The 25086-nt window shown below is 42.5% G+C and overlaps 1 protein-coding gene across 1 annotated transcript in view; it reads right to left on the bottom strand.

Annotated features, from left to right (window-relative positions):
* Positions 1 to 11395: 11395 nt before the first annotated feature.
* LOC308090018 (NLR family CARD domain-containing protein 3-like) overlaps positions 11396 to 25086 on the bottom strand; it is a gene marked incomplete at its 5' end in the record, with an annotated part of 29699 nt that continues 16008 nt past the window's right edge. Inside the window, 4 exons of the mRNA XM_080435045.1 lie at positions 11396 to 11964; positions 14627 to 14676; positions 17346 to 17492; positions 18735 to 18908. Of these exons, the coding sequence (XP_080291171.1) occupies positions 11438 to 11964; positions 14627 to 14676; positions 17346 to 17492; positions 18735 to 18908 (898 nt within the window). The 3' untranslated portion in view covers positions 11396 to 11437. The remainder of the gene's footprint in view (positions 11965 to 14626; positions 14677 to 17345; positions 17493 to 18734; positions 18909 to 25086) is intronic.

Here is a 25086-nt window from a genome sequence, read left to right as displayed (position 1 = left end):
AATGCAGATGTTTGTAGTTTTGGTTTGAATTTTGTTGTTGCAGCCCAATTTCTGTAGCGCTTCCCACAGCTTTTGTGGGTGGCTTTTGTTTGCCTCAATGCTTTCATTTAAGAAATTCTTTTTGGCAGTTTTGACCAATTTGTTTACTACATTTCGTTGATTTCTGCATCTTTCAAGTAGTTGCACATTTTTGCATTTCCTGAACTCAGAGTACATTTTGTTTCTGAGTTTGATGGCATTTAGGATGTCTCCATTCATCCAGGGTTGTGTACGGGCTCTGACTCTCACCACCTTCTTGGGCGCTAGGCTATCAATAACAGACACAAAAGCAGTTTTGAAACCAGTCCAAGACTCCTCAGCCGAGGAGCCACTGAGTACATTTGACCAATCCATTTTCTCAAGAGCTGTTGTGAGAGCTTCTGATGAGTAAGTTTTCATAGCTCTGCAGCTGACCGTGCTATGACAATCAACTACAGATCTGTGAAGCTTACGCGTGCAGAAAATGATGTTATGGTCGCTTAGACTGCACTCAATGACCCCACTTAAAGGAGAATTTTGGACTAAAGTTTTCTTACCTTTTCTATTCTATACCGACGGTCAGCTGGTTTTGTGGTTACTGAGAAACACACCTATTGGAGGCTTGACTGACGTCAAACTTATTTTAAAGAGGAAGATGTTTAATCCACCGTCATACTTCTAATGTATTTAGACAGTAGCACAGCTGAGAGAGAGACAGACAGTAGCACAACTGAGTGGAAGACAGTGTAGGAGAGACAGACAGTAGCACAGCTTAGAGAGAGACAGTGTAGGAGATACAGACAGTAGGACAGCTGAGAGAGATACAGTGTAGGAGAGACAGACAGTTGCACAGCTGAGAGAGAGACAGTGTAGGAGAGACAGACAGTAGCACAACTGAGAGACAGACAGTGTAGGAGAGACAGATAGTAGGACAGCTGAGAGACAGACAGTAGCACAGCTGAGAGGGAGACAGTGTAGGAGAGACAGACAGTAGGACAGCTGAGAGACAGACAGTGTAGTAGAGACAGACAGTAGGTGTGTGTGCTGAACAACAACATGGAGAAACACGTACAGATGCTGTTGTTTTTCTCTGGTGTTTTTATGACCTCTGCCCACTCTCTGAAATGGATCAATTGTGGAACTGGGAAAAAACACCATCCTCAACTGTTCTCTGGATAAAGATGAGGACAACTGGTTCATGCAGCTACCAGGAGGGTCCCCTGTTAAGATCCTGATAACGTTCAATACATTAACGGAGAACGCTACTTCAAAGTTTGCAGGAGTACTCCGTTTCGAACAAAATGCCCGAAATCATTAACACAGCATGCAATTTCCGTGAAATTTTGCACACACATTCCCATTAGGCCGAGGAAGAAATGCCATTTGAAAATGTTCAAATCAGCCTCATGGTGGCGCTGTAACAGGCCGATTCGTGTTTGTACTTATAACTGCACCGATCAGTGTAAAACTTTGTATGCACACTTTCTAGAGGCCAAGGAAAAACCTTTGCCCTGCATTTTACACATTTGCCTTTTATAGCGCCTGATATTAAGCCTTCAGATTTGATCCAAATTTCACGCAAATCGGTACACATGATCTCTATAGTCATGTGATCAAGACGGATCTGTTTAATTTTTCATAATCCATCCTGATTGGCTAACATTGACATGTAATGTTTGCAGGAGTGGCCCGTTTTGAACAAAATGCCGCAAATCATGAATGCAGCGTCCGATTGCGGTGAAACTTTGAATGCACATTTGCACTACGCTGAGGAACAAACATTGGCCTGTTATAGCGCCACCAGCAGGTCAAATTTAGCAAAACACATTTTTAGAACAAAATGCCTCAAATCATGCATGCAGTGTCCGATTGCCGTGCACGGCCTTGGAATAAATGGCACCCTTTTCACATTGGCCTAATATAGCGCCACCAGGAGGCCAAAATAACCTACCTGACCTGGCGGAGACCTGTGCTCCGAGGAGCACTTTTTCTAGTTTTTTCCTGATTTCTGCGTTTAATTTACAGGTGTGTTCTATTAGATCCTTTATTATGACACAGGCATCATTGTTGACTGCAAAGCTTCTGAAAATGTCTCCACAAATAAACAAAAAAAGATTGTTATTTTTCAGTGACACATGGTCAACATTGTGTTGGCATGAAATTGACTTTGAGGTTGTTGTTTTTAGCTGCCAAGCAGCCGTGTCAGACGTGTAAAGAGACTGCTGAGGCGCCAACCTGTCAGCCGTCCAAAGAGACTGCTGAGGCGCCAACCTGTCCGACATGTGTAGAGACTGCCAGAGATCGTCCTTCCAGTTTTTGGCCCAGCGGTCCGCTCACAATCGTGTCTCTGGTTCTCAACTTCCTTCTGATCTCAGCTCTAACAGCTCTAACAGGTCTGTACAACTTTTAAAGGTCACAGGTCATGAGTAAGGTACAGATTTCATACCAACAATGATTTCAGTCTGTTTCACTACTTTAAAGCTGCAATCCAGGAATTATTTGAATGAATAAAACATCATTTTAATCAATAGTATGTATATGCCATGGTAAGCACACACATGGACTGCCTGCATCAGTGTCACTGCAACAACAGAGTGTTTACAATATTCACTGCAACGTGTGTAATATTTAAACCCGGGTCTGCGGCGGGGGAGACAACATTTCTAACACTCCTCCAAGACGGAATTCTGGGGAGATATTGTGCTTATGAGCTTCAGACAGTACTTAATGTCTGCCAGGGATACTAGGGTCTAAACCACTACACATGTACTAGTTATATTGTATTAACACACTCTACCATACACGCTGGTTAAAAGGCCCAAAAAAAACCAGAAGCGCTTTACATTTTTAACAATAAATCTTTTTGCTTTAAAAGAACAATATCCCTACAGCACTGAAAATGTTTCATTATACGTTTGGATTGCAGCTTTAAGTTAAGGAATGGGGTTTTATATTAATTAGAGAGAGAGAGAGAGAGAGAGAGAGAGAGAGAGAGAGAGAGAGAGAGAGAGAGAGAGAGAGAGAGAGAGAGAGAGAGAGAGACTAATGAGGAGTGAGTGAGGGTAGGTGTTTGATTGATTGATTGATGTAGTTTATTTAGAAAGACATGAGAATAGTACATGACAGTACATAACAGTACATGGAAGTACAAATTCACAATACAAGGTCTACTAAACTGGAAACCCTCATTAAGCATTACGCTTGTTTAAGATGAGGACCCCATGCACACAAATCATGATGAAATATAAGAGGCAGGCAGATATACACACTACTATACAGAATGTCATACAATCAGCTTTCAGGTTACTGGTATGACGAGAGAAAAAAAAAATATATATATATACAAAAGAGGAAAATGAAAGAGGGGGGGGGGGGGGTAGGGAGGGGTAGGTTAAGACTTAGACAGGGGCCATTTTCGAATTGCAGCCTCCTGAAGGTGTATCTTTAGGGCAGTTTTGAAAGTGAGTAGGGTTTTACACTCCTTTACTCCTTTTGGTAGGGCATTCCACATTTTTGATGAATAGCATGAGAATGAGTTCATACCCTTAGTTGAGCCAAATCTGGGTTGAACATGATCAGTGGAGCTGCCTCTGGTGTTATGATCATGGACTTCATTAACATTTTTGAAGTATTTTGACAAATACAGGGGGATCCCAATGTTGTGGTGTATCTTGAAGACCAGGCCCATAGCAAGTTGCTGTACTCTGTCCTCAACCCTAAGCCATCCAATCCTAGCAAAATGAGCAGGGGTTAGATGGGTTCTGTGATTGAGGCCAAGAAGTAGCCTTACAAGTTTGTTTTGGGATGTTTGGAGCCTTGTTTTTAAGGCCTTGGAGGTGTTGTGATACCATGAAGTGCATGCATAATCATAATGACCTTGAATGAGGGCCCCTGCAAGAATCTTCAGAGTATTCTTACTGACTAGGCGATCAATCCTCCACAAATAGCGTGTTGTTCGGTTGACATTTTTTATCACTTTTTCGGCGTTTTTGTTACCGGAGAGGTTTGCCTCCAAGATGGAGCCCAGGTAGGTAATTTCATCCTTTCTTTTGATGACATTATCACCCACTTTGATCGTGAAACTCTCTGCCTTGCTAAGGTTAGGACTGGACCCAAAGAGGATGGATTCAGTTTTACCCAGGTGTAATGAAAGTTTGTTGTCAGAGAGCCAGATGCAGATCTTGTTGAGTTCGGAGCTGAGAGTTTTCTCAACCTGCAGCCTGTCCCTGTCCGAGACTAGCAGGGCCGAGTCATCTGCGAACAGGAACAGCTTGCAGTCGCAGGCCGATGACATGTCATTCACATATATCAGGAACAGTAAAGGTCCTAGTATACTTCCTTGTGGGACACCACAAGTCACAGGGAGGGGGGGGGACTGGGTGCCGTTTACTTCCACCACTTGCTCCCTCCCTTCCAGGTAGGATCTCATCCAGTTCACTGACGTATCATCAAAACCTATTGCTTTGAGCTTATTGATCATAATTGGGTGATTGACGGTGTCAAAGGCCTTTTGGAGGTCCAGCATGACCATGCCGCAATATTTGCCCTTGTCGACATCTTGTTTGATAGAGTCGTTCAAATAGAGAAGGCATGTGTCAGTGGAGTGGTTTGTTCTGAAACCAGATTGGAATTTGTAAATTAGATTTTTTTCGGCAAGATACTTATCGACCTGTTCATAGACTATTTTTTCCATGACTTTCGAGATGGAGCTAAGAATAGAAATAGGGCGGTAGTTGCCAGGGTCTAATTTGTTTCCTTTTTTGTACAGAGGGGTCACCCTTGCTTTTTTGAAATCGTTAGGGACCCGTCCCTGTATGATGGAGAGGTTTATTATGTGGGTAATGATTGGAGCAATGGAGGCGGCCGAGTCTTTTAGAAATTTGGCGGGGATATTGTCGAGGCCTGTGGCTTTGTGTTGATGAAGAGCACTCAATTTTTTAAACACCTCTTCTGTTTTCACAGGGGAGAGTTTAAAATCATCTTTCCGTACACCCTGTTTTTTGTAAAATGAGTCAACATGTTCTTCACCATAGCACCCAGAGTGAGGGGGAAGTTTTTCAACCAAATCTGAGGTTATGGTCGTGAAGAATATGTTGAGGATTTTACTCACTTCATGTTTGGATGTGATGAGAGTGTCATTCACCTTGAGGCTTATGTTTGTAAACCTGGTTTTCAGTGTGATTATGGATTGAGAGGGAGTGACAGCAGGTGAGGTGGTAGGGGAGTGTTGCACACTAGGATGACTCTTCTAAGATAACATATGTCAGAAAATTTACAAACCAATACTGTCAAAATGCCATTTCATCTTGTCTTTAAAAAGTGAACATGCATTAATTAACAAAGTCATGATTTTTGTTCAGTAGATTATATTTGGACTGGTTAAATTGGGGTTTGAACCAAGTTTAAACCAAAGTGACAAGTAACTAAAGCTGTCATATTATGCTGTAATTGTAGTAGAGTAGAAGTAACACAAATGAGTACTCAAAATTGTACTGTGCAATGTAATCACTTGTATTGGTACTTGAGTAAATGTAAATAGTTACTTTTCAGCACTATTGAGGAGCCAATGACTGACAGGCTAGGTCTCACCAGGTGCACTGGTTGCTAGAGTGCATAGGGACATGGGTTGATATTAATGGTCTTAACTAAAAATGTATATATCACACAGCTTAGATTTTTGGATGAGCTCTTGACTCTGAACCGCAAGGTCATGGGATCGAATCCTGGCAAAAGCAACACAGTATATGAGTAATTTAGTTCCCTGGTGTATAGAGCATTGTTACAGGTATAGACTCATGTGTTTGTTAATGTTGCTACCCTTTAAATGGCCATGGCCAATAACGTGGCATCGGGCGCTTAAAGTTAAATATTTGAAAAACTACACATTATTTCAAAGAAAAAGCCACCAGGCCACTAATGAGTTGTGAGTCAAGACAGGTGTGATTGGTGATGAGTGAGAGCAGGTGAGAGGGGTGGATCCAATCCATGGGAATAGGGGGAAGGTTGCTGACTAGATGACTCTTTTCTACACCCACCCTCACTAACCTTAACCTCAGTAAAACAACGACCTAACCTCAAGAAACACTATTTGTAAAACTAAGAATTCCAAATGATGATCACCTCAACGCATTGTTGGGGACAGGGATCGAACCAGTAACCTATGGATTCACAGGCTGCCTCTCTTCTCATTGAGCTAGAGATATAGCCTCCATGATGGTGATATATAGCTTTTTCCGTCCGTTATGAACCACGCCTCTGTTTCGCTAACTACTCTAGATCACTGGTTCACAAAACATTTACCAATAAAGTTTTGTTTTGTCTCCTCGGAATGGAAACTAGTGAAAATAGTCGATCTACAAGCTCACAACGCATTGCTATCTGAAAAGTTGTGAGATTGTAGATCGGCTATTTTCACAAGAAAGTATGTCATACATAAAAAACAACTACTCTCAAAAAAGCATTTCATTTATTTTTTAAAAATTGTCTGAATTAACAGGGTCATGTTTTGTACAATGCAATTTAAATGTAAACTTTAATGAGTGGGGTTTGAACCGGGGACCTTTAGAAGATGAGGCTAGCACTTTACTGATCAAGCTATTCAATCCACAGCCTTGGTCAATGAAAAACGAGAATCCAACAAAACAAAACAAAAGGGGGAATGAAGTACGTCATACATTGAAAATAACTAATCTCAAATAAGCGTTTCATTTATCAATTAAACGTTTATTGATACAGTCATGTGCAATGCAATTGAGATGAAGTCTGCATGAAGTGCGATTTGAACGGGCGACCCTGTGGTTTCAAGGTAGATGATTAAGCGATCAAGCCATTGGACCAACAGACCTGAACTGGTGAAAAAGGAGTTCACACAGTTCACACAGTTTCACGCAAATTGCTCAGAAATCCTGGGTCTAAATGTTTTTCAAACTGCTCAAAATTGCAGACAATCTAAGGGCGGAGCTTACTGGTCAAAGTGATAGATGTGTTCCTCATGAGTCAAGGCACATGTGTAAGCAAGTTTCACGGCTGTCGGCCAAACGAGGCATGACTTTTGCCTGTTTAAAGTTTGAATTTTCCAAAAATTGCTATAGCGCCTCCCTTTGACCAATTGGAGTAAGATTGGTTTCAGTGATACATGTATGTGTTAGGGGGAGATGAATAATTTTCATAAAACTGCAATATTCATTGGCTTATAAAAGCCTAACGTTTTCACTTATGGAAAATCCGCTTGCTCACGTTTGTCGGCATAGGTCCAAAGTTCATGTGTAAAACGTTTCGTGCAGATTGCTCAAAGATCCCAGGAGGAGATTTTTTTTACTGTTTTTCATATAATTCAAAATGGTGGGAAATCTAAAGGTCAGAGGTCAAAAGTCAGAGTATAAAAGTTGTTAGGCATGAGGAGACGCATGTGTGTATCGAAGTTTCATGACTGTAGGTCAAAAGTTAAATAAGTTAAAAAATAAAAAATAAGGTCAAAAGTTAAAAAAGTCATAAGTTAAAGTTGGCATTTTCAATTGAGTGCTACAGCGCCACCCTTTGGCCGATGGTTGTGAGTTTCGGGCCTTGGCCGTTTGGCATAGCCCTCTACCATATTGCCGAGTTTGGTAAAAAGTGACCACACGGTTGGGCCAGAACTGCAAAAACGGCGGAAGAAATAGGACAGTTTCAAAGAGGCTTCGAGCCTGATAGGCCTCGAAACCTCAATAATGCCAATAGTAAAACAGGGCCAGGAGCCATGCTGGCAGCCTGGCCCGTAATTTACAAGTAGGTTGACACTTTCATCCAATCAGGAGAGAGATCAGCTTCAATTGTAGTGTTCCAGTTCTGATTGTGTCTGCTCATGTGTTTGTATCATCTCTTCCTATGTCACCTGTTTATCCTGTATCCTCTAAGTAGTTCTCTCTCCTCATTGGATGAAACTGGAATCCCAGCCTAAACATGTGTTTTGGGTTTACTAAAGAGAGACAATGGAGACTCCTGTTACTGAACATGTTGTGTTAGTCATTATCACAGCGTGTAGTGTAACCAAGCCTTTGAAATTGAGTCTATATAGGAAGTGACAGTTCATATTAAATAAATCACCAATATATATGTCATCACTGTTCAAACCAAATACTATACACCCATCAAACACGCTCTCAGGAATACATCCCATTATTGGTCCCCAAGGCCAACACGAGCTAGGCAAAACAGCTTTCAGTTTTAACACTCCCTTCACTTGGCACGAATTACAACGCACTTTAAAAATAGATTCCATGGTCTCACTGGGTCAATAAAAAAACTTGCTAGCTAATCTTGTTTTAAATTGTCACTGTTTTAATTAAGCTGTCTTTATTACTGTTGTATTCAGTTTTTTTTGCTGTTTTCACATACATAACTTGTTTTATCCTGTTGTTTTTATTCATCATTATTATTTACACTGTTGTATTATGCTTCTGTAATCTCGGCATCATTGAAAATGAGGGCTCTGCCCTCAATGTATCCCCGAGAAAATAAATAAAGGTTGAATGAAATATGAATGGCCTGTAGTTTCGCTGTTTTACCCATGCTGGTGTCAGAAGAAATAACTCTCAATGCCACTTGATTTTATTACCTTAATAAACATTGTCATAAATACTATATGCTTCCAGTCGCTAGTTTAAAGTCTTCTTTCAATCACCATGATAAGCGTTTTGGTAAATTATGGTCCCATTTATTTTAAAATTGATGATAAAGTAGGGTATGCTCTAGGAGGGGCAGGATGACTTGTTTGACAAGCTACACAACCAATAGCATTCATTCCCCGACCCCGCTCTTGATTGACTAGCTACCCAACCAATAGCATTCATTTGCGGTTGCATAGGATATGACGCGATATAGAAAGATGGCGGATTTGAAATTGCTGAAAAATAGGCTTAATTTACAGTCTGTAGAGTCTATTAGCGTAACGCTGTCCATTCTTTTTACAGTCTATGAGTGTAACCAATGGTGGTCGTCGGTCCATAATAAAACACGTGCATCACTGATGGAGTTTAGCCAGGAATGAAAGGCATATTTATTCTGCACATGCTCAGAGTGCATTAGCAGACAGAGTGTGGCACGCAGGCACGTCATGACGTCACAACAATAACATGGCTTTATGCATCATTATGTTCAATACTCAACACCCTCCACTCAAAGACATGTTCATAGCTCCCTAGAACAACACATCTTACACTTTTTCTTTTCTTTCTTTTCCCCTCTGGCATTTTAATTGGACCTGGCAAATCACATCACTCTCCAGACAAATAATGTACATTTTGAAAAAGTTTCCTTACAGACAATTTCCTCTACTTGACTTGACTGTTTGGAGCCCATAGCCTCTGTGTGGGTTCTTGGTACACCATGAGCAACCCTATAGAAATAATCTACATCCTCATTTTCTTCCTCAGATTTAGCTTTGCAATGATACTCTTTTAAATATCCTGCAGCTTTCCTTTCTCTACTGGGGTAGCGCTGTGCATTACCCCAGTACCCCCAGTAGTGGGTAGCGCTGTGCGCTCTCCTCCTGAACCCCGTGAATATGTCCTCTCGTCTCATTAGACTGACTAGCCTCATGTTGGATAGTAGTATCACTGTGATACTGTACACTCACATTAGGCTGTCTCTGACTCTGGTTGGTTGTTCTTGCGCACGCACGCACGCAAACGTGCACACACACACACACACACACACACACACACACACACACACACACACACACACACACACACACACACACACACACACACACACACACACTCACATAAAGTAATACTAGGTAACGTTTTCAACAAAACTAAAGTTAAATTGTATATCTTTTGTGAGTGGCAAAAGTTTCACAACACCCACTCCATGAATTTCACCCCCGGAAGCCTTTTATTTATATATTTTGTATTGAACGCTGTCGGGGGGGACTTTCCCGGGAAAATTACGTCATCTGGCCAGAAAACTGAACTACCGCAACGGTTTCCTGTTTGGCCAGGAACTACCGCGCTAATAACAAAAAGGAACCTCACGCTGATTTTAAGAGAATGTAGGATTGGAAGATCAAAAAAGAACAGAAAAAGAAAGCACAGCTCATGGTAACTAATGCTCCACTGGCTAAGAGAAACGATCCGCAGATAGTATAAAACAATTAAAAGATCGCTTTTTGAAACGCTTCCGGCTTCCGGTGAAAACAAATGGAATTCTGGGTAATCGAGGACTACGGAAATTGTATGCAGTGACGGTAGTGACCAGCAGAGGTTGCTAAAAATCGTTATTTGTGAATCTGCATTGTACAACTTTAAGTAAAATTATCAATACTGCAATGTATAAATACAAAATCTACTTGAGTACAAGTACAAAAGTATTGATATCAAAATGTACTTAAAGTACCAAAAGTAGAAAGTAGTCATTATGCAGAATGTCCCATTTCAAGTTTTCAAAAAGTATAACAATCTTTTGAAAATAGCCGATCTACAAGCTTGCATCACGACGCATTGTGAGCTTGTAGATCTGCTATTTTCAAATGGCCCAAATGTATGTAGGACTGAAGTGGTTAATGTATGTTTTATGATAATAATCAAAATCTACAAAGTAACTAGTAACTAAAGTTTTCAAATAATTGTAGTGGAGTAAAAGTGCAATATTTGCCTCTGCGATGTAGTGGAGTAGAAGTAACAGTACGGAAAATTGGAAATACTCGAGTAAAGTAAAAAATACCTCAACATTGTACTTAAGTACAGTACTTGAGTAAATGTACTCAGTTACTTTACACCACTGATGGTATGTAGTACAGTAGAGCTACAACTGAGTACCTATTAGAAAAATACGAACACTTATACTTGAGTATTTTCTAAATAGTGTCATTTAAATGATTCTGCTTGAATTGCTTGAATCTGAATTCACAAAACGGAGAAAGTAATGTATATCGTCTCTGTCGGGTGGAAACCTCATATGTTCCAAAACTCGTACTTTTCACCATTCACATTCAAAAGCATCAAAAGCAGCAGATCTACAAGCTAGAAACGTGTCGCTTCGCGCCGCGTTTCTAGCTTGTAGATCTGCTACTTTTGATGCTTTTGTGTGACGTTATAGTATAGTATAGTATAGATCAAGTAGGGGTTAAATTAAGGGAAAAACACAAAATAATAATAATTTGTAAACAATAAATGGAGATGTGTTGTGTAATGATAATGTACAAAGTATTGAAAAAGGTAAATACTCAAAGTATCTCAAAATTATACTTAAGTACAGTACTTAAGTAAATGTACTTAGTTACTTTCCACCACAGTGTGTGCGCACACACACACACACACACACACACACACACACACACACACACACACACACACACACACACACACACACACACACACACACACACACACCATCCATCCATCTTAACCCTATTGGTTGTGTCAACTCATCAGAGACATTATCTGTCCTCACAAAGACACACTGAGGAGGAGGCATAAAGCATAAACCCAGGGTAGAGAGGTTCAGTGAATGTGGACTGGAAGGAGTAAATGTGTGTCAGTGAGTCAGAGGACCCTTGATAGAAAGACACATTCCCTGCTGGCCAGTCTAGATACACTGCTACTCTGTTGGAGCCAGAGGAACGGACAGGGAGGTTAGTCTCCCTACTATTGTGATAGACAGTGTAACCGCCATCCCAACAGAACAGACTCCAGGACTTGTCATTCAATCCAAGCCTACTACCATCTCCTCTCCTGCTGATGCCTCTGTAAGTCACTCCTATCCTAACATCTCGACTCCACTCTACCTCCCAGTAACAGCGTCCAGTCAGACCCTCTGTACACAGAACCTGTGGCTCATCATCAAATCTGTCAGGATGATCAGGGTACGACAGAAGCTCCTCCCCCTTTGTCACCTTCCTGTTGTCCTCAGAGAGACAGAGTTTTCTGTTTGCTGTGTTTGGGTCCAGTGTGAGAGGATGGAAATCTGATATATGAGAGAGAGAGAGAGAGAGAGAGAGAGAGAGAGAGAGAGAGAGAGAGAGAGAGAGAGAGAGAGAGAGAGAGAGAGGCACACACACACTCACACTCACACTCACACACACACACACACACACACACACACACACACACACACACACACACACACACACAGAGAGACAGAGATTTTCATTGGTTTAATAATCATAAAACCCACGCACAAAAAATAACAAAAATAGCGGATCTACAAGCTCACAGCGCTCTGCAACGCAGCACCTTGTGAACTTGTAGATCTGCTACTTTTGTGTGAAATTGCAGTATGACGAAGTAAGTATTCATTTCCAAAAACAACAAAAAAACTGTAAAGTATAGATAAGGAGATAGGAGGTTTCTTCCAGACAATATGAGACAACAAACCAACATAAACAATACATGCCCCAAAATGACTTTTTTTCTATCGATTACTCATAGGAGACACAAAGGAGACTTTGTGTCTCCTACCGGAACCCACTGCTCGTCATCATATTATTGTCTTAGGAATGAGACAAAAACTAAAACGGATCCATGAATTCAAGTCTCCACGTGGTGACTAATCCATAGAAAATAAGCTATGTTTTGGGTGAACTATCCCTTTAAGCCTCTCTTACATGGGTTCCCAAAGTTTTCAGGCCGCGACACCCCAAAATAATCAAATTTGAACAGGGGACCCCCCAAAATAATCATATATGAACTGGGGACCCCCACCCTGACAAGCACTTGGAATTGTAGGCATTACATTTAGTTTGACTCGGTTCCACAAATAACCGATCTACAAGCTCACAACGCCTCGCACTGCGAGGCGTTGTGAGCTTGTAGATTGGTTATTCTCACAGTGTTTGCCTCTTTCTTACGTAATATTTGACAATTTGATATTAAAAAGTCATTAAATTCTAACTTTATAAATGTGCAGATACCCTGTACACACTAGTATGTGGGTTTGTTTACTGTTGAGTGAGAAAACAATGTTGAACATTAAGATAATCATCTGTCCTGACCCCCAGTCTGGGAACCACTGCTCTGCACTACAAGACTTTAGTCTAGAGTTGAGTAGTGTTCACTAGAAGATCACTAGAAGATTTAGAAAATTCTTTTAAAAATAATTCAGTCTTTAGATGTGAGACACATCTAAAGACAATTCACAGATTTATCAAAGACTAGATCAATATTCCATAATTTCCCATCATGTTCAAAATATTGTATTACATTGAGAAAAGTGCCATATGATGCACATTGAATGCATCATATGCCCCCCCATAAATATATAGGATATATATATATATATATAGAACCGAATTAGACCCGAATTAGACCGAATTAGACCCAAATTAGACCCGAAACTTTTCGTTGTGCACGCACATGCACGCGCAACTCCCGCGGGGAGGCCCCGCGATTCTGTGTTACGCCACTGGACAGGGGACTCTCTGGAATAACTCAACGGCCCTTTCGATGTTGGTGAGTGATTAGCGACACATCAAAGATAACACTTAAAATGGCCGGATCTCTCCTTTAAGTTGTGAACACACACACACACACACACACACACACACACACACACACACACACACACACACACACACACACACACACACACACACACACACACACACACACACAGTTCAGCATCTCTGCACATACTGACCTATGCCATCACACCTGACCTATGACATCACACCTGACCTTTGACATCAAACCTGATCTATGACATCACACATGGCCTATGACATCACACCTGCCCTATGATATCACACCTGACCTAAGCCAGGGGTCTTCAACGTTTTTTCAGTCCAAGGACCCCTTAGCTGAGAGAGAGATGAAGCAGGGACCCCCCCACTACATATTGTATAACATTGCGTTACAGATTAAACTTGTTCATAGATTTCATAGACTTGCTTTATCCATCAATGTTGGATTCATGTTCATGTGTATTTTCAGACATTTAACCACTTAAACCGTCAACACTTAGTAAACTACACCTTTGGCTCTGTACTTGATCTGCTCTTTTTCCCCTCTACACACCAAACCTCTTTGCCGAACATAGCCGATCTACAAGCGCAAAAAGCCGTTGTGAGCTTGTAGATCGGCTATTTTTGGCTAAGGTTCTCCACAGAATAGAGATGCTAGGGTTCAAGTGGTTAATGTAAAACAATAACAAAAAACATATCTGAATGGACTGAACTGTTGGCCTATATGTCCGGGCACCTAGGCTCTAATATGGCCTGACAACGCGTCGCTGGTTCGAATCCCGATCCAGACGGCCTTTGCTGCGTGTCACTTCCCATATCTCTCTCCCCGTTTCCTGTCTACCTACTGTACTATCAATAAAGGCATAAAAAGACCCCAAAGAATATCTTTACAAAAAATATAGATATATCACACAAAGATTTGGTTTGTAAACAAGCATCAGCTGGTGTTAAGGACCAGACCAAGAGCAGAGAAACCACCTGAATTCACTGGAAGCTCTACTGAAGAGTTTTCAGGACAGCATCCAGGGAGGGAGGGGCCAACAGAGTATAAAACAGTGCACAACATTTCAATATGGGATACTGACACAGACAGACAGACAGACAGACAGACAGACAGACAGACAGACAGACAGACAGATAGACAGACAGACAGACAGATATACTCACATCTTTTAAGGAGTTGAGGATTTGTCCAGAGTTCTCCTCCATGTTTCACACTGTAGGAAGTAGAACAACAATTCATCAATGTCTGACTGTCTAACACAACGTCTCCACTACCTGACACGTTTCTGCTACCATTATCTTCACCAGGCAGGCAGCCCGTCTGGACAAACTCACTGCCGCCTGGCTTGGAGGAGAGGAGTTAGAAACACTTCTTGTTTTTAGATTTATATACAGTAATGTTATTTCTATGGTACTGACCAGCAGGCTGTGGTCATACAATGCTAAATTGAGGACATTCAAATGAAACTGAAGCAGTATGTGCTGGATGAGCAACTGTCAAGAAATGAGTGAGAGGGGATTGTCTATGTCTTCTCCAGTTAAATCTGCTATTTGAGCTTGTAGGTCTGCTATTTGCGCTTGTAGATCTGCTATTTGACCTGCTATTCTCACTGAATGGTTGTCAATTTTCTCAGAATGTTCACATATCATGACATGCCTGCCTACAAGAGGGATACTAGGGTACTGACTCCTCTAAATAGTTTAAATTGATGCTAAACTACAGCTTACATGTATTATGCTAGAATATTCTTTACATACAATTGTACGGTTCAATTAAAAGTATGTGCCATAATTCAACCATTATTAATTGGTAGTGTAAATATTAATTAAATATATCAATTGAAATCATGAATTACTTTCCTAACCATATATTTTTTACCTGAGAATGATTAACTGTAAATTAACTGTATGCGCTTATTTGGCACAGACAGTGCACATTAATGAACTCTTAACATGATTATAGTAATGTATGAGTACATATGATGGATTTAGCACAAAACGGTGACTTTTCAGGAAATGGAAAGAATAACCTGTGTTCCAATGGATCCAACGTAGTTATTATTTTAAGTTTGCAAATAGGTGATGGAACGCGTTGTGAGCTTGCCTTGTACATCAGGCATTTTCACTGCTTTTAAAGGACAGTCATAAAGTGAAGAATATATTAGGGCATTGGTCCTCAAAGTGGGGTCCGGGGACCCCCAGGGGTCCTTGGGGGGATACCAGGGGGTCCCCAGGATATTAGTTTATAAAGCCAATAATTTTAACCCCTTCGCTATGAGCTTGTAGATCTGCTATCTTTGAAACATCTTGAAAATGTGTGCACATCTTTAAATCTTTTTTTTTAAAGGAGAACATTTTTAACACAAATCTTTACTTCTGGGGGTCCCTGCACAACATATTTGCAGGTGGGGGTCCCCGGCCAAATACATTTGGGTTCTTGGCACGAAAAAGTTTGAGAACCACTGTATTAGGGCTTAAGTGAAAAATGAGCAATAGCATTCATTTGTGAAAGAAAACTGAAATAAATGAAATATGGAGATACAAGGTTTCTGCGACAGTAACACTATTTTTACAGTTTTCACATTCACATATACGATGTACTTCTAAAACTGTTGGGTCAATAATATGCTAATTATATCTCATGTTTAGCTTTGCTTCTCTAATTTCATTTGAAACTAAATAATAAACAGTTGACATCTAGTTTTATTCTATCTACACACATAATTGGTTGATTTCCAAAACATTTGTTGCCAGTGTTGAATATACAGTAACTTATATGATGTGTCTCTCTGTCATTGAAATGTCTGTCTGCTTCCATCATTATTGACAGGAGGTGAGAGTTCTGTGTATCTATCTATAAACGAGCGGAATTTGTGTGTGCGTGTGCGTGTGCGTGCGCGTTCGTTCGTTCGTGCGTGCGTGCGTGCGTGCGTGCGTGCGTGCGTGCGTGTGTCCTGCATAACTCGAGAACCGTCTGACCGGTCAAATTGTGGGAGTGGTCAGAAGGAGGTCAGGTTGTCAAACAATACAGATAAATCCACACATCCCCTTATATGGAGTGTCATAATTATGATGACACTCAACATTCTGGTCTATGAGGTCTAAAGACTAGCCTGGATTCCATATTTGGGCATGCCTCACACAGAACCAGTGGTGGAAAGTAACTAATTTACTTAAGTACTGTACTTAAGTACAATGTTGAGGTATTTGTACTTTACTCGAGTATTTCCAATTTCCAATACTTTTACTTCTACTCCACTACATCTCGGATCCAAATATTGTACTTTACTTCACTACAATTATTTGAAAACTTGAAAACGTTACTAGCTACTTTGTAGATTTTGATTATTATTACCAAACATTACCCACTTCAGCCCTATATACATTTTGGTCATTTGAAAAAAGCCGATCTGCTTCATCATTCTGCATAATGAGTACTTTTAACTTTTGTACTTTAAATATATTTTGATACCAATACGTTTGTACTTTTACTCAAGTAAATTTTGATTACCGGACTTTTACTTGTAACAGAGTATTTCCATATTTCAGTATTGATACTTTTCCTTAAGTAAAGACAAAATTGAGTACTTTTTCCACCACTGCACGGAACTCCATATATGGGCAGGGACACAGAGACAGACAGACAGACAGACAGACAGACAGGTATGATGGGTATTGCATAACTGGAGGGGCATCGTTACTAACGGCATCAGCCTGGTTATAATTAATGCAAGAGATTATTATATACATAATTATTCATCTTTAGCAGGTGCATGACTGCAATATAGATTCAGAATCCCCCCCCCCCTCCTACCAGTCATTGGAACATGAAACAAGGGAATCGCTGCACTAACCAACATGAACACAGTCCAAGTCTACTCACTTGAGAGTTTCCAATCCAGAGAAGTTCTTCAGTCCAAAAGGCAGGACGCTGAAGGTCAAGTCTAATTCTCTCAAATGAGAAGGATTAGAGCGGATAGCTGAGGCCAGCACTTCACAGCTTCTCTCTGACAACCAGCAGTTCATCAGTCTAAATGAAAAATAAAACACCAGAAGTTTGAATGTTTGCTATGAATAAAACCTGCTTACAGCCACATATTAAAGGACCTGGTCTGAATGGACTGTCTGGGTTTTAAAGTAGAAAACCAAGAGATGGAAAGAGCAAGCAGACAGGAGTAACAAACACAATTATCTTTACTTAATCTTCCAACATGCAGGTAACAGACAGCAACAGGTTGACAACAGACGATCAAGCAAACAGAGAGGACAGAGTTTATATACAGTATTGTATACAGAAGACCTAACAGGACAAAGGACAATTGATGGACAATTTAAGACAAGTGAAGCTGATAGGACATCTGCTGGAGCAAAGGACAAAACAGCCCAGTGGTGTAAAGTAACTAATTACATTTACTCAAGTTATGTACTTAAAGTAAACCAATTTTGTCTTAGCTCTGATTTGTTCTTAGGTAAAAATATAATCTACAAACACTCAAGAACACTCTAAAGGCACATTCGAGGGTTGATATGTTTGCAAAAAAGCGCAACATAATGTTCTCTTCTTCAATTCTACAATTGTATAATATAGGATTTAAATTACAATCATATTTTTAGCATATCTTTAGAGCAGTGGTTTTCAAAGTGCGGTCTGAGGACCTCTGGGGTCCTTGAGGGAGTTCCAGGGGGTCAACTGCAAAACAAGGAACAGTTTAACCACTTTAAATCTATGTTATACAATAGCCGATCTTTAAGCTCACAACACCTCTCATTACTGCCCATTTTTTGCTTTTTTTATACCTTTTTTTAAATTATCTGCTATTTTCAAAGCATTTTGAAACCCACCCCCACAAACCCCCAGCCCCCTACTCCCACATACCCCCACACCCATATCCCAGATAGCTGCCACACCCCCATGTTTTAAAATTACGGGCATTAAAGTCTTTGATATTTGACTTATTCCTGCCTTTGTGTGAGTCTGCACTTGGGTTCAACTTGACTATTCAGCGTAACAACACAGAAAGAAAGAAAGAAAGAAAGAAAGAAAGAAAGAAAGAAAGAAAGAAAGAAAGAAAGAAAGAAAGAAAAAAAGAAAGAAAGAAAGAAAGGGTGAATGTATCTCAATTCTCAGTGTACCTTATCATTATTCTAGTCAAAGTGTGTCACTATGATATCAACCTTATTCACGCTCTACAGATAAAGCATCACCACAATATTCATAGTATAATCACATAATAAATAAATGATGGAAATAATTAATATAAATTAATCAGACCGTAGAGTCACCAGTCTACAATGAGGATTCTTCAGTGCATCACAGAGCGAAGCCAGGTCCTCCAGGTCCAGCCGGTTATAACTTAAGTCCAGGTGTCTTAGATGGGATGGATTAGAACTGAGAGCTGAAGCCACAACTTCAATGTGTCTCTTCTCGAGGTTACAGTCAACAAGTCTGTAATGACAGATTAAAGTAAAATCAGAAAAAATCTAAACAGATCAGCCAAGTTCACTGTCAAGGAAGTTAACCCATTAAGACCGGGAACACATCTGTGTAACCACTTTAACCTATCAAAAATAGTGCCGCGCTATGAGATTGTAGATCTGCTATTTTAGAAAAATCTTCTATTCAAAATCTTTTGCATATGCAAATCTTTGAATATATATGTTTTAAAGCGAAAATGTGTAACTCAAGTCTTTGTTTTGGGGCGTCCCTGGAACAACGTATTTTTAGAAGGGGGTCCGCGGCCAAATACATATAATTTTGGGGGTCCTTGACATGAAAAAGGTTTGAGAACCAATGATATTATAGCAACATATACGTTTTTAAAAAAAAGAACTGTTAGGATTTAGAAGACATTTGTAGAATCCCCAGAAGCAAAGATTTGAGTTACAGATGTTCACTTTAAAAAATACTGTATATTTTCAAAGATTTGCACACATTTTCACGATAGAAAAAAACTAATAGCAGATCTACAAGCTCGTAAATCTGCTATTTCTGAATAGCCAAAGAAAATGACAGAGATGTGTTCCCGGATTGAATGGGTTAACTCAGAGATCTTCTATGTAGTTCTCCAGACATTAACAGGATGTCAGTAAGAACAGGGAACCAGAGAACAGAGAAGTGGAAGACAGATGGAAAGTTGTCTCTGTAAACTACAGCAAGGGTTCCCAAACTTTTCAGGTCACGACCCCCCAAAAACCAAACACCCATATATGAACTGGGGACCCCCCAAAATAATTGTATTTGATCTGGGGACCCCCAAAAATAATCATATTTGAACTGGGGACCCCCCACCCTGACAAGAACTTGGAATTGTAGAAGTTAAGGATTTACATTTAGTTTGACTCGGTTCCACAGATAAATACTGTAAAAATAGCCGATCTAGCTATTTAGATCAGCGTGTCTAGCTGCATGCAGCCAGTGGTGGAAAAAGTACGAAAAAAGTACAAAAAAGTACTCAAATGAAGCCGAGGTCGTGGCCTATCAGTGAGGGGGGAGTGGTTTGGAGCTGTGGGTGTGGCCTATCGGCTTGGGGGCATGGTTTGAATATTTGGGCGTCAAAAACAGCAGATCTACTAGCTCGTAGATCTATCTATGAGCTTGTAGATCTGATATTGGCTGGGGGTGGGCGTGGCCTAGCGCATTGGGGGGTGTGGTTTGAAGCTGTGGGCGTGGACTTTCACCTTGGTAGAGTGGCTTGAAGCTGTGGGCATGGCCTCTCATCTTGGGGGCGAGGTTTAAAGCTTTGGGCCTCAAAAACAGCAGATCGACAGGGCTCTGAGCTTGTAGATCTGCTATCGGCTGGAGGTGGGTGTGGCCTATCACCTGGGGGGGGCTTTGGGCGTGGCCTATCAGCTTGGGGGCGTGGTTTAAAGCCTTGGACGTCAAAAATAGCAGATCTACAAGCTCGTAGAGCGGCACCTGGCTCCGCGCTACGAGCTTGAAGATCTGATATCGGCTGGGGGTGGGCGTGGCTTATACCCTGGGGGGGGGTGGTGTGTGGGCTTGGCCTATCAGCTTTGGGGGTGTGGTCTGAAGCTTTGGGCGGGGCGTATTGGCTTGGGGCGTGGTTTCAAGCCGGGGGCGTGGCCTATCCCCTTGGATTGTGGTTTAAAGCCGTGTGCGAGGGGGGTTTGGTTTGAAGCTGGGGGTGTGGCCTATCACCTTGGGGGCGTGTTTTGAAGGTGTGGGCGTGGCTTATCACATGGGGGGTGTGGTTGGTTGCAAGCTGTGGGCGTGGCCTATCGGCTTGGAGGCGTGGTTTAATTATTTGGGCGTCAAAAACAGCAGATCTACAAGCTCGTAGATCATAGCTCTATGAGCTTGTAGATCTGATATTGGCTGGGGTGGGCGTGGCCTAGCACATTGGGGGGTGTGGTTTGAAGTTGTGGGCATGGCCTCTCATCTTGGGGGCGAGGTTTAAAGCTTTGCGCCTCAAAAACAGCAGATCGACAGGGCTCTGAGCTTGTAGATCTGCTATCGGCTGGAGGTGGGCGTGGCCTATCACCTTGGGGGGGTTGGAGCAGTGGGCGTGGCTTATCAACTTGGGGGCGTGTTTTAAAGCCTTGGGCGTCAAAAATAGCAGATCTACAAGCTCGCAGCGCGGCACCTGGCTCCGCGCTACGAGCTTGTAGATCTGCTATCGGCTGGAGATGGGCGTGGTCTATCACCCAGGGGTGTGTGATTTGAAGCTGTGGGCATGACCCATCGGCTTGGGGGCGTTGTTTCAAGCTGGGGGCGTGGCTTACCCCCTTGGATTGTGGTTTAAAGCCGTGTGCGAGGGGGGTTTGGTTTGAAGCTTGGGGTGTGGCCTATCACCCTGGGGGCTGTGGTTTGAAGCTGTGGGCGTGGCTTATAACATGGGGGTGTGGTTGCAAGATTTTGGCGTGGCCTATCGGCTTTGGGGCGTGGTTTGAAGCCTCGGTCGTCGAAAATAGCAGATCTACAAGCGCTGAACGCGGCACCAGTTGCCGCGCTATGAGCTTGTAGATATGCTATCGGCTGGAGGTGGGTGTGGCCTATCACCCAGGGGGTGTGGTTTCAAGCTGTGGGCGTGGCCTATCAGCAGATCTACAAAACGTGGCGCGAAGCGACGCGTTTCTAGCTTGTAGATGACTTTTCTAGATTAGTAGATTACTTTTCGTTGATTACTTTTCTAGCACTGGTTGACACGCTATGAGCTTGTAGATCTGCTATCGGCTGGAAGTGGTCTTGGCCTATCACCCATGGGGGTGTGATTACTTTTCTATATTAGTAGATTACTTCTCTAGTTTGTAGATTACTTTTCTAGATTAGTAACTTTTTTAGATTACTTTTCACGATTCAAATTCAAAAGCATCAAAAAAAGCAGATCTACAAGCTCATAGCGGTGCCGCGCTATGAGCTTGTAGATCTGCTATTTTCCAAAGATTTTTACACATTTGAAAACTTGTGAAAAGGGACATTCTGCATAATGAGTACTTTTACTTTCGTACTTTAAGTACATTTTGATGCCAATACTTTTGCACTTTTACTCAAGTAAAATTTGATTACATGACTTTTACTTGCGTGTGTGTGCGTGCGTGCGTGCGTGCGTGCGTGCGTGCGTGCGTGCGTGCGTGCGTGCGTGCGTGCGTGCGTGCGTTGAGCACCACTGATATTATAGCAACTAGAGGTTACGTAGGTAACCCCAGTTTTATCCGTAGTAATATACTTACTTATGGGATATCAGCACCCCCTGGCGATGCACAGAGCAAAACACATGGACTCCCGCAACAATTTCATTGGATAGGGTCATGTTACGCGAAACCGGTAGTCCGGAAGGGGTATAAAACCCCTCGTGTAACTGGGATACGCCCTCTAATATCTTCCCTCTGCACGCTGAATGCGCACAGAAGGGGTATTAGGTAAGTATATTACTACAGAGATAATAAAACTGGGGTTGCCTACGTAACCTCTAGTTATTATGTCTCTCCTCTCGTAATATACTTACTTATGGGACACATTGAGCTAAATCCCTCGACCCTACCCATCTGCATGCCCTTGGCACCCAGTCCCGCCATTCAGGCGAGACCCCCAGGCTAGGATGCAGAAAGTACCAGAAGGTAAGGAAGAACAAGCAGGAAGAGAGGCATGCCCTTAGACTTGCCCCATCCTCTCCTGGCTTGATCCAGCAGCCATACCCAGGATTGTGTGCGCCATCTCAGATGCCGCCACATCCAGGCTGTAAAAGGCCGCAAAGGTCGAAGGAGACGACGAGTTTGCCGCTGAGCATATTTCCTGCATCGATACCCCTTTGTAAAGGGCCCATGATGCAGCTACACTCCGAGTAGAATGAGCCCTTAGTCCCTCTGGGACTACAGAGCCACTACTCTCATAGGCCAACCTGATCGCCTCCACGATCCATTTGGCCAAGGTCGGTTTAGCCACCGCCTTCCTCTGGCCAGACCGGCAAAAGGAGACGAACAGCTGAGACGACCCACGGCTGGCTGCCGTCATTGATTGATTGAAATTGATTGAAATTTGTATTAGGCAAAAGAATGTAAAACAACACAGTTACATTAATAATGCTTTTGTCTAAAGGGTCCGGCCAAAAAAGTCCTTGCGGACTTGTTTCCGTTGGGGTCCTTGAGTTAATTTCATAGACATATATAGTAGCAACCAAACAGTTCAAAAATCAACATGAAAATACAGATAATACAGAAAAAATACCACTATGTACAAAAAAAAAGCATTTAAAAAATATATGTACAAAAAAGGGGGGGGGGGGAGCATGGAAAAATAAAAATTATATACAAAAAAAGCATGAGGAAATACAAAATATGTAAAAAAAAAGGAGGGGGGGGGGGTCGTCTGTCTACAGGGAAACTGGTACTAGCTCCTCTTTCGGCCTCCAGAAAGATGGGTTTTTAGGGCTGTTTTGAATGAGCCCAGCGAACTGCATTTTTTGAGGGATGGGGTTAGACTATTCCATTCCTTGGTGGCTGTGCTATAGAAGGAGAATTTGCCCATGTTTGTTTTATGGGTGGGTGGTACCAGATTGTTGTTTACGCTCCCTCTAGTTTCGTGGCCGTGGGTGTCACTAACTTTTTCGAGGTATTTATACAGATATGCGGGTATAGGGGGCATATCGGGCAAATCTGCATCAGATGCATCATCTGACAGTAACGCTTCAGCGCCCTTACTGGACAGAGACAGTGCAACCTCTTGTCATCCACTGACGTGAACGGTGGAGGGTGGAAGGCCCCCAGCTCAACTGGGGCTCTAGCCACCATGCCAGTCTTAGACACAACGCCAAGTTGGGTTTCAGCAAAACCCTCTTGCCATCGTCTGAGAACCACATGCAGTCCGGGCTCACCGAGAGCGCCTGCATGTCACTGACACGTTTGGCCGTACACAGAGCCACCATAAGGACCGTTTTGAGACTCACTATCCTCAGATCTGCCGTCTCAAATAACCTTTCGTGACACCACAGCGCCTACTCCGACCCCCACGGACAGAAAGGCCGGAGTGCCTCCACGCATCGTGGTGACACTACCACCTTCCGAGAGCCCATGGTGTGCGGGATCTCCAGAGCCCGCATCCACCTCTGAAAAGGTCTCATGTGGAATCTGCCCAACCGGACCAGGTGTATGGCCGAAGCCATGAGACCCGCTGCTTGCATGCATGTTCTGTAAGTGACTCGACGCCCCAGGCAAAGAGACCTCACATATGCCAGAAAGCCGGCTATTCTGTCCTGAGACAGACGCGCCATCAGCGTGGTCGAGTCCAGTGAGATCCCTATAGTCTGTTGGGATGGGATCAGACCGCTCTTCTGAGCGTTGATCGTGAACCCCAGGGATGTCAGGTGCGCAATGGCCATCTCCGTGTGCCGCGCCACCTCCTCCCTCGAATCTGCGGCCAGCAGCCAGTCGTCGTGTAAGTCGCCAGACGGAGACCCTGCTGCCTCAGTGGAGCTATGGCCGCATCGGTGCATTTCACGAAAACCCGGGGGCTCAGTGACATGCCAAACGGGAGCACCGTGTAATTGTACACTTTGCCTTCATAGCCAAAGCGTAGGAACTTTCGGTGCGGAGGGTAGATTGGGACGTGAAAATAGGCATCCTTGAGATCTATGCTCGTCCACCAATCCCCCTTTTCGTATCGAGCGTAGCAACGTCCCTGTTGTCAGCATTCGAAAATTGAAGACCTTCAGAAATCTTTTGATTCAGATTCAGAATAGGTCTCACGCCCCCCCCCCCCCCCCTTCTTTTTCCATCAGAAAGTATTTCGAATAGAAACCCCAAGGTTCTGATTCGTAGATAATTCTCTGATAGCGCCCTTGCTCAGGAGAGGGAGAACCTCCACTCTCAGAGAGCTGCAGTACTGCCCGCATGAGATAAACCACTTTTTATCTGGCAAATGAGGTTATGCACCAGGCACTTGGGAAAAACATCAGCACAAGCCATTGTGTTGCTGTTGTCCAGGGGAGCCGATCCGTACAACCACAGTGTGTTACTGCTGTACTGAGCCTGATCAGAACAAACGCAGTGTAACACTGATGTACCGGGATTGGTCATTGTGGTGTTGTTTTAGCGGGGCTGGCAAGGCGCTGCGCTAAAACAACCGTCGTGTTGTTGTTGTTGTTAGTGAGGCTAGCTAGCCGCTAAGA

This window comes from Gymnoscopelus braueri, assembly GCF_963280865.1.
Source record: "Gymnoscopelus braueri genome assembly, chromosome: 8".
In the NCBI taxonomy this organism is placed as follows: Eukaryota; Metazoa; Chordata; class Actinopteri; order Myctophiformes; family Myctophidae; genus Gymnoscopelus; species Gymnoscopelus braueri.
The sequence above is the reverse complement of the archived record's forward strand: the minus strand, read 5'-3'. Positions and strand labels throughout refer to the sequence as shown.